At 45.2% G+C, this 10,706-nt stretch overlaps 1 protein-coding gene across 1 annotated transcript in view; it reads left to right on the top strand.

Moving 5' to 3' along the window:
* Positions 1–2,748: 2,748 nt before the first annotated feature.
* LOC103769385 (beta-adrenergic receptor kinase 2) overlaps positions 2,749–10,706 on the top strand; it is a gene marked incomplete at its 5' end in the record, with an annotated part of 30,078 nt that continues 22,120 nt past the window's right edge. The window contains 4 exons of the mRNA XM_008936576.1: positions 2,749–2,822; positions 7,708–7,809; positions 8,919–8,993; positions 10,247–10,308. Coding sequence (XP_008934824.1) covers positions 2,749–2,822; positions 7,708–7,809; positions 8,919–8,993; positions 10,247–10,308 — 313 coding nt within the window. The remainder of the gene's footprint in view (positions 2,823–7,707; positions 7,810–8,918; positions 8,994–10,246; positions 10,309–10,706) is intronic.

Below are 10,706 nucleotides of genomic sequence, written 5' to 3' on the forward strand. Positions count from 1 at the left end.
CCAGCTTTCTGACAGGCCCCTGGAAGCTCTCCCTGTTTGTATGGCTATAACTTATTATCACTCCATTACTGCTTGGATGTCTCTGGTTGTCCCTAGAACAAAGAGCCCTGGTGGGAAGCAGGCTGTGGACCAGGGGCAGCCTCAGCTCCTGTTGCTCCTCGTTCCCTGGTCCCGTGAACCTTTTCTTTCCTGCAATAATGATGTTAAAAAGTTTGGAAAATAGGAATCAAGGCTGAAATGTTTGGCATGGCATTGTTGGAAATTTGTGTTGGTGTGTTTTCACACTCCTCCCACAGTTGTCTTTGTGGGTTTTTTTGTTTTGTTTGTGGGTTTTTTTGGTAAACAGCCAGTAGCTGGGACCAGGCCAGGGATTTTTTTCTTTCACTGCATTCATCGCTGGCTGAGCCACTCTTTAGTCTCTTAATTACACGACTGTAATCTTTGCTTCATTGTCCAAATAAAAGTTCAGTCAATTCAGCATTATTTTGCTGGGTGCTGCTGCTGTTTCCATCATGTGTATAATGAGAGTTAATGAGTTGGGGTCGGCTCCAGAAGTGGCAGGTTTTGTTCTCAAAACCGGGCCGGTGCCGCGTTTGCTGCCAGGGCAGAGCAGTGCCAGAGGGGTGCTCTCTGGAGCTGGGATTGTCCAGCTCGGGGTGGCTTTGGCTGTGTGTTGGCAGTGGAGGGGACAGTTTGGGTTACTGGGGTGCCTGCTCGCCCAGAGCACTCGTGTCCCTGCTGTGATGGGGGAACTGGGGGTGGCTGGGAGCTCCCTCCTTTGTACCAGGCGTGGGGATCCCTGGGGCTTTGCTCTGGTCTCCTCTGCAGTAAGGGAAAGATCACTTATAAAGAATATTTCCAGTAAAACATGAGCTAAGACAAACCCTGACAGTTTGGGTTACTGGGGTGCCTGCTCGCCCAGAGCACTCGTGTCCCTGCTGTGATGGGGGAACTGGGGGTGGCTGGGAGCTCCCTCCTTTGTACCAGGCGTGGGGATCCCTGGGGCTTTGCTCTGGTCTCCTCTGCAGTAAGGGAAAGATCACTTATAAAGAATATTTCCAGTAAAACATGAGCTAAGACAAACCCTTAAAAACAAAAAAAAGAGGAAAAAAGCACTCTAAATGGCTTTTAGAGAATAGAAAACGTGGGGTTGGTTTGCTTTAAAAAAAGCACATTTGTTTATCAAATATTTCAAGAATGATTCTTTTTGTTGGGAATAATTAGGAAGTTTGGGAATACTCATGAGAGAAACTCTTAATTAGATTTCTGTCCTTATTTAGCAAACAAACCCCAGTTTGTATAATCTTGGAAATGTCATCTCAGTCAGCTAAAGGGGTCGAGTGAAGCTTAAGATTGTCTGGTCATAATCTCTTTTCTTGTATTCTGACTGGGGCCAAATAAATGCAGAAGTCCCCTGAAAACAAGCTCTTTCAATAGGAAATATAACTCGGGATCCAGCTGTAGCTGGAGGGGCTACCAAGAAGCTGAGGAATGCTTTCATTATCCATAAACTAAAGCCCTTGTTTGCCTGATTAGTGCTGCTTTGTCTGCTCAGACTAATGGCTTTGCTTCTGAATAGCTGATGGGATGGGTTGTTTTTTTTTGTTCTTCTTTAGGTCTTGGATAAAATGAGGTGATAGTGAGTTGAAAGGACGTGATGTTCATGCCTGGCAGTTACATGCTGTCCTGCTCCCACTGTGGTGGATTTATGATGCAGCTCATGAAGTGGGGTTTGTGCTTTTTTTTTTTTAAAGATAGGATGTTCTGGAGAAGAGGAGATGCTGCAGGTGGTTGTGTTAGTTCTTGGTGGAGCAGACAGTGACATGCTGCTGTTTCTCATAATATAATTTTGCTGTAAATTCAAATTACAATGACATTTTATTTTTACAAGACAGGTTTCTTGTTTATATGTGTCTCTCTGTGTTGCTCTGAGAGCAGAGTGGAGCAGGGCAGGGGATGGAGCAGTGCCCAGCTGGTGCCAGCTTCCCTCCAGAATTCAGGTGTGATTTCAGTAAGGACACAGTAATCCTCAGTAAGGAGAGGCATGCCTGCTGCAGTGAGCTGAGAGCACGTTCCTTTGCTGCTCTGAGGGGCCTGCAGATAACCCAGGCTGTTATCTGTGGCAGCAGACAGCAGTGCAGAGCAAAAGGGCAGCAGGTACCAGCTCGAGTGCATGTAAAGATGGTAATTCCATGAGGTGAAGCTTGTAATGGTGTGTTAAAGTGCTTATAATGGAAAATCCTCTTCAGCAGGCCACAGAGATCATGCTTTAAATTACTTGCAAGGGAACTATAAAGATCCTGATGTAATTTATTGTGCTGTAAAACCTATTAGAGGTAATGTGAACCAGTAATTCTAAAATTGGAATGCAGGAGGAGTTGCTTTTTATCAATAAAAAGTCAGCAAATCTGTGTAAAAACCACAACGTGAATTGTGTCTAGTTTGTACTCTGAGAAAAGGAGCAAAACCTGGTCTGTGAAGGGGAATGGGATGTTTTGGTGTGTTACATGAACACCTCCTAGAACTCTCAGGAGGTAGGAACTGGAATATGGTTAGTACCCCTCTGGGAGGCCAGGGAGGTTTCAGATGCTCTCCTGTTCAGCCCCTTGGCAGCTGGGGGTGCTCACACAGGTAGGTGCAGCCTGGGAGGTTACCCTGCTGGGTTTGAATCCTCCTTTACAAGTCACCATAGCAATTAAGACTTATTTTTTTTCTGATTTTATTTTTTTTTTTCTTTTTTTTCTCCAGGATTTTTGCTTTTTAAAGACTATTGCATGAATGAGATCGATGAAGCTGTCCCTCAACTGAAGTTTTATGAAGAGGTAAGTGGCTCTTGTTGCATGAACATGGGTGGAAATATTGAGAGAATGATGAAAAGGGGAAGAATACTAATAAACATAAAGATATTTTAGATCTCTATTAATATTTTTTGTCATAAGGTACATTCTTTGACTATATTTTAAATACTAATAAAAAAGAAGCAGAAGTCAGGTTCATCTCAGCCTCAACCTGTTAAATTTCTCTGCTGCCTTAAGTTCAGCCAGGTATGTTCTTGTGAAATGGGATAAACTTGATGATAAACTTGTGAAGATGATGATAAATCTTAGTTCTGCTACAAAACAGAGGTGAAGTTAAAGTAACATTTGCCAGCTGTGAGTGGAATTGCAGCAGTGGATTGCTTCTTTCAAAAAGACCTGAAAGCAAAATGAGTGCTTGTTGTTGTTATAGCCAACATGGGACATGGATTCAGATCTATTGCACGTAGTGAAGATTTTCCTTAAAGGCAGAAAGGCTAAAATGAGCAAATTTATCTTATACTGTCTCAAAGAGCCCAAGCAGAAAATGAAGAGTGGTTCCCTGGTGCAGTTTAGTGTCTGTCTCTGGTGTGGCTGGTGCTGTAGGATTTGCAGCCAGCTCCTGGCTTGGCTCCATGTCACCCACTGGAGCAACCATTGTGTCTGCTCCTCTGCATCCCTCACCTCACTCCCAAAGCTTTCCCCATGCCCTCCGTGCTTCAGATTGATGCCCCAAAACCACACCTTCAGTCCTGGGGACATCCTCCTCTGTGTAGCACCCAGCCAGGCCAAAAATGATGCCCTGTGGTCTGTAGCTGACTCTGAGCAGCTGCCTGGACCTGCAGAAAAGGAGGTATCCAAAGAAGGGCAACGAAGCTGGGGAAGGGTCTAGAGCCCAAGTGTGGGGAGGAGCAGCTGAGGGAGCTGGGGGTGCTGAGCCTGGAGCAAAGGAGGCTCAGGGGAGACCTTCTGGCTCTGCACAGCTCCTGACAGGAGCCTGGAGCCAGGGGGGGGTCGGGCTCTGCTCCCAAGGGACAAGGGACAGGACAAGGGGAAATGGCCTCAAGTTGCCCCAGGGAGGTTGAGGTTGGACCTTAGGAACAATTTCTTCTAAATAAGGGTTGCCCAGGGCAGTGGTGGAGTCCCCACCCCTGGAGGGGTTTCCAAGCCATGGAGATGTGATGCTGAGGGACACGGGGCAGTGAGGAGGGTTAGTCTCTATGATCTTAAAGTTCTCTTCCAACCAAAACAATTCTATGATTCTAGGTGCAACTGAGGCTGCAGGTGTTTGCACTCTGAAATGCTTTGTGCCTTTCTCTACCATCCTCTCACCTGTAGGAAGGGCAGCAGGGTGCAGCTGCCCATGGCATTGCCTGAGGGGGGGTAAGGGCAGCCCAGGCTGGTGCCAGCTCTGAGATGTCCCAGGAGTCCATGTGGCAGGTTTGCAGAAAAGCCCTGTCAGGTGCTGGGGGGGTGTGAGAGGGTCCTCTGGAGAGGTAGCTTTAGCTGGATGGGGTCAGTTGTACTCCATGTCATGAGATATCAGTGATGGAGTGAAGAGACAGGGTGCCCAAGGCCGGCCTGCGGGCAGAGGGGTCGGTGCTGGAGGGGGGCACGGGAGGAGCCTCCTTCCTCCCCAGCCCTCATTGCTGGCAGGGCCCTGCCACCAGAGTCTCATCACTCCATTCCTGGGGATATTTGTGACCCCCTAAACAGCACCCCATGGTTCATGCCCTCGGGGGCTGGCCTCAGTTAGGAGAGGCCCAGGAGCCCTCCGCAGGCTGCCGGCGTGGCGGGTGTTCCCCAGCAGTGCTGCCTGAGCTGACCTTTCCTCTGCCTCCCTCTTAAGCTGATGATTGAAATTTCCTTCCCAGTGGGCCAACAGCACCGAGCAGCCAGGTACAGGTGTGGAGATAAATCCTTAGTGCTGCACAGCTCCCCCACTCAAATGAGATACGTGCTGCCAACAAGGAAGAATCTTTTCCTATCCTTTCCACCTCTCTGTACAGTGAAGAGATCACTGTCGTAAGCAATCAAAAAGGCACGTTGTAACAGATTGTTTAGCCAGATATTTTTAGCTGCCTCTTTATCTCTGAAACGATCTGAGGTTGTATTTTTAGGTTATTAGTGAAGTGTTGCCTAAAAAGAATTGAAATGCTTTGTCATGCACTTTTCAAAAAATCCCATTAAAGATACTTAGAGAGGTTCATTGTATTTTTTTCTGTGGCATAACGAAATCAGAAGGTTTTTTTTTTTTGTAATATATTTACTTACTGCATTTATTACATGTGGAATAATGTGAGTACATTGCTACATCAAAGATCACTTGGTGTAGAGGGGTTCCATACTCCAGGGATTTCATGTTGCTGCAGCTCAAGTCACGATCAGGCATTTAACTGGATGAGTGATTCACCCAGATCGGTTTCAAGAAAGGGAGAAAGGAAAAAAAACCTTCTAGGTGCTTGAAAACTAACGTGTTCTGGTCCCAGCTTCTGCAGAGGTATTTTGTCAGGCACTCTGCTCAAGGGGAGCTGAAGCTCTCAGGAGGTGATGGCCGAGCCCGGTGTCTGGGTCAGGAGCAGTTCCGTGGAGCTGCTGCCAGAAGGGAGGTTTGTCAGCAGTGACACTCCTGGCTCTGTGGATTTTTGGCGTGGTGCAGTTGTTTTCTCTTTCCTAGACGTGTAAAATTGGCTGGTGGAGGTGCCGGGGTGTGTGTGGAGTGATCCCAGAGTGGGGGTCTCACAGCACTGCCTGTGTGATGAGCAGTGCCAGGCAGCGTGGTCAGGAGGATGTTCTCCTGCTGTGGGGGGAGCAGGTTGAGCCACCCCAGAATATATCCCCGAGGGAAACTTTTGTCACCTGCTGTGTCCTTTTCTCCAAATCCTTACAAAACAAAGGGACTTTGGTTAAAACACCCCCTGTAAGGGCAGGTAGGAGATGCTGACCTTGTGGCAGTGTGGCAGGGGGGCTGTCCAAGAGACCTCTCTGCTTTGGGTGCTGTTAAAGAGTTTAATAAAAAAACCACTGAAGGGCAGGAGGTTGCATTTGAATAAGACAATGTGATATTCATCAGGCTTTCTCCTGTACTTCTAACTATCCTGCAGTACTGCATTAATTAAAAATGTTTCTTCAGCAGAGATGTTTTGAATCGTTTTAATTATAAATTGGTACCAAGGGGGAAGGAGTCACAGATGGCAAATCGCAGTGGAACTGTTCCCTTATCATAGTCAGCAAACAAGAGGACTCCAGCTAGAAAAATACCCAGCTTAATTATGGTGTTCTACCTTCAGAGATGGATTGGTTGGGGTTGGTCACGTGGAGAGCTGCTCAGGAGCTGTGCAGAACAGCTCAGCCTGTAAAAGGAGCAGCCTCTGAATGAAGGAAATAAATAAACAACTATCTTGTGACAGAAATGCAAAACACATTTTTTAAAAACTCTTTGAAAAGTCCTTGCTGTTGGCCCTGGTGCTGCTCTGGCTGGTGACAGCAGAGCCTGGTTCCCTGGCCCTGGAAGCCCAGGCAGGGGGTTCTCCCTGCCTCCCAGGGAGATGCTCTGGTACCTTGTTTGTGCAGGGTTAGTTCTGGAGGCTGGAAGCACAGACAGCTCTGATGTGGCTTGTTCCTGCTCAGGCAGGCATTGAGGGACAGCCAGCTGGGTCTTATTCTGCTTTGGTTTTCTGGAGCTGCTGTAGGGGTCCAGAGTGAGTCTGCACAGTGATGTTTATTTGGATCCTGGGAGCTCACAGGCTGGTGCTGGGAAGGTCCAGCAGACAGCTGAGCCTTTTCCCTGCAGATCTTGCATGCTTTTTCACACTCTTGACAGTCCTGGAGGAGCTCCTTCCCCAATTACACTCCAGAGGACCCTTGCTGAGGGTTTTATTTCTGGACCTGGCTATCAGGTTTTGTTCTGTAAGTTAACCATGGGGCACTGCTGTTGTTTCACCTGGAACACACCCACCTCCTGTATCACACCTGAGGAAACCTTCACCTATTTTGTGAAGCTTCCTTTCTAACCACCTTTAGGATTCAAATTCAAACTGGAGCTGAATGGTGTGAACATTTTAAAATGTGCTTTACCTTCTTGCTTGGACATGTGTATGTAACATGCTGTAGTCACCCTGGAGCAGGAGAGTGATGGGCACAAACTGAAACCCAGGAGGTTCCACCTGAGCTGGAGGAGAAACTTTGCTGTGAGGGTGGCTGAGCCTGGAGCAGCTGCCCAGAGAGGCTGTGGAGTCTCCTGCTCTGGAGAGATTCCAAACCTGCCTGGCTGTGACCCTGGGCACCCTGCTGTGGGTGAGCTGCTGGAGCAGGGGGGTTGGACAAGATGATCTCCAGAGGTCCCTTCCAGCCTCCACCCTGCTGGGATTCTGTGAAGAAAACCCAAAATTGTGCTGGGCATGTTTGTTCCTCTTGCTCTTCTCTCAGGCTGTCAGCTTCATACTGCCCTTCCACTGGCAAATGGTAGACAGAGGAAAACATTTTGCTTCAACTTCATCCTTTTCAACTTTTAGGAAACATGTGAAGAAAACCTAAAATTGTGCTGGGCATGTTTGCTCCTCTTGCTCTTCTCTCAGGCCGTCAGCTTCATACGTCCCTTCCACAGGGCCATGCTCTGGCAAATGGTAGACAGAGGAAAACATTTTGCTTCAACTTCATCCTTTTCAAATTTTAGGAAACAAAGCTTTGTAGAAATTTTGAGCAAATCAGTTTTCTGAAGTGAAAAACTGAAATGAGGAGGGAAGTCTGAGGTCAACTCTAACTGGTTTTGCAGGTGGTTTTTCTTTAAGTCTTAAGTCAGGAAACAAAAAAGTAAAATAAAACTTGAGCCCAAGCCTTGCCTTTACCAAATGAGTGAAAAAAACCATTAGAAATGTGCTCATCTGGTGGGTCCTTCTCTCCTGTGTGGCAGATAAAGGAGTATGAGAAGCTGGATTCCGAGGACGAGCGTCTGACGCGGAGCCGGCAGATCTACGACACCTACATCATGAAGGAGCTGCTGTCCTGCTCCCATGTGTGTACCTCCACATCCCACCCTGCTCCCTGCCTCCCTGCAGCAGCCCCACAGCAGTGACAGTTCAAAACAACCCCTCTTTTGTTTAGAGAACAGTTGGGACTATTGCTGAAAGAATTGTCCCAACTGTAAATATGTGTATATTTACAATACTTGTAAATATGATAAGCCAAGTGCACTTTGTGTATATACTTCCACTTTGCATGCATATAATTAAACACACATCCTAAACACACACCTTAAACTCCCAACTCAGCAACAACCCTGTGCCCAACAACTCCAAGACTGCCAGGGGCTCTGTGGGGTGTTGGACTTCAGTGACTGAAAGCTCGAAGGGAAGTTTGAGGTTTTCTTTAAGACTGGTCACACAAAGATTGTTGGGGTGGGGGTTTATTTGTTATTTATTTGGTCACAAAGCAATGTTTCATACTGTACTACACACACTAGTAGGGCAAGTTACAGATGTGGGGCCACACTGACTGAAGCAGCTCTATTAAAGTTAATGCCAAGACATGTTTCCTTCAGCTGAAGTTTTGGCCCCTTGATCTGTGTTGAGCAGTTTCATTTTTTGCAGTGTGTTACCCTGGTGTTGTAGTTCTTTGGATGAAGGGTTTAAGCAGTTTTTTGTTAACCATGCATGATTTACTCTGGGCTGGTAGAAAGTCCATATCTAGTATTGCCTCTGGAGCTGCCCCTGCATAGGGGATTTTTCATGAATTTGTTAAAGCAGCATTATCTAGCCCATTTATTTTCACCTTCTCCACCTCATCCCCTGTCCTGCCTTCCCCCTTTAGAATAATTGCTTTACTGTAATCATCATTTGCAAAGTCATCATGCTGCAATCTAGCCCGTTTATTTTCACCTTCTCCTCCACCTCATCCCCTATCCTGCCTTCCCCCTTTAGAATAATTGCTTTACTGCAATCATCATTTGCAAAGTCATCATTCTGCACGTTCCAGAATAACCCACTGAGGAAGAGCCAACCTTGGGTTGATTCTGAGCTCTGTGTGTTCTCCATATAGTTAAAAATACAACAGTTTTGCAGACCTTAAATGAAACTTCTCATTTCCAACTGTTTGAAATCTTTCTTTTTTTTTCTTTTTCAAAAGCCTTTCTCAAAACAAGCTGTAGATCATGTACAGAAACATTTAGCCAAGAAACAAGTGCCAGCCAGCCTTTTCCAGGTGAGGTTAAGCCACTCTGAATGTTCACGTTTTCTTCATGTCTTTGAAGTCACAGTAAGTGACTTTGCACCTATTATTTTAGGAGACAGAATAAATAGTACTGGTACATATTCTTCACTGTGCTAGTGATATTAAAATTCCTTTTTAAGTCAAGTAAAAATCACAAGTTACTGTTTTTATCTAAAGCATTTTGAGCACATTTATGAAATCAGACTGTACCTGGGTATATGAACAGAGGGGTTTGTGAATTTAAGTAACTTTAAGCTATTAAATGATTTAGCATAAGGCACTTTACAGCAGGAAGATCCACATCCTGTCAGGATAAACCCAGCTGAGTAGTGCTGTAATGTTGCAGTAATGTGAAATCTTAGAAAACTTTTTTCCTGTTTCTTTAAGGTCTATTAATTTCTAGTTGGTGGTGTGGAATTAAACATTTATGCCATCTCAGGTATTTTTCTGTCTCTCCACAAGACAGAATCCAATCAAGCTACTTGTCTAAACAGGAGTTTCTGCACCATTACAGTTGCAGTGCTTCTTTTGACCTTTCTAAAATTCTGATTTCTTAAAAGAGAGGGTGAGGTTTGTGCATCCTCTGTTTGATTATAAAAATAAATGATGTCCTGGCCCATTTGTGAAAGTGGACATCTTTTGTGTTGTTACTTTAGAAACTGAAGAAGTGAAAAGTGAAAATTTTTGTGGTATTGTAACAGCTTTAACATATGTTGATCCCAGACAAGGAATTCAGGTCTTTGTTTTTCATTCAGATACGTGCCAACTTTGATAGCTGGGTGTGAGTCACTTGTGAATTGAAGGTGCTGGGCTCTTGGTGAGGACAGAGGAGGGAAGCACCAAAAAGCTGAAGGGTGGCAGCAGCACTGGGAAGTACAGGCTCTGCAGGAATAACCATTTATTCTGTTTATATATGTATATCTGAAAAAAGAACTGTATTGGGATTGTTTTGCCAAATTTTGTCCATAGACAGGTGCTTTACACAGGTTTCTTACAAACCTCTCTGAGGGAAACAATGAAGGTTCTCTAGTTCATTAAAATATTTGAGGTTTGACTTCAGGGCACCTTTTGCTCAGATTCTAAAAGCTAAATGAAGCTGAAATGCTTCATTGAGCCTTCTTCAAGAAAACCACAGTAAAGGCTGTAGCTGTGTAGGGCTAATGTCAGTGATGTGTAATGGGGAGTGTTGCATAATCACTTCTTGTATGCTTAAGTACTAATTGTGTTGCTTAACCCTTTTTTAGCCATATATAGAAGAAATTTGTGATAGTCTCCGAGGAAAAATATTTCAAAAATTTATGGAAAGGTATGAACATAACATATTATCTGAATTTTCTATGTGACGCAGCAGGAAGCCAGGTCCCTGAAGCATTGCTCTGAAATAAGGCTAAAAATATTGAATAAACTTAGTTTAATTAATAAATGCACTGTCAACAAGCTTCTGCAAATGGTTAACTTTGTTGTATATCATGATTAATGTCAGGATGTCTGAGTGGAAAAATTGTAAAGGTGATGGATTTTTCTGTGGCTCCATGTGGCAGTTTGACCTTAAAGGTTTAATAATGTAGAACTGTGCTCTGGTGTGATGTTCTCATGAGTAACCATATCCTGTGTGGGACTGACAGACCCAGTCCTGCTGGTTTGTACCTGGACACCTTGCAATGAAGCAGAAAAGGTCTAGCAAAGAGTACAGGGCATGGTTCA

This window comes from Merops nubicus, unplaced genomic scaffold (genome assembly GCF_000691845.1).
Source record: "Merops nubicus isolate BGI_N331 unplaced genomic scaffold, ASM69184v1 scaffold12773, whole genome shotgun sequence".
Classification (NCBI taxonomy): Eukaryota; Metazoa; Chordata; class Aves; order Coraciiformes; family Meropidae; genus Merops; species Merops nubicus.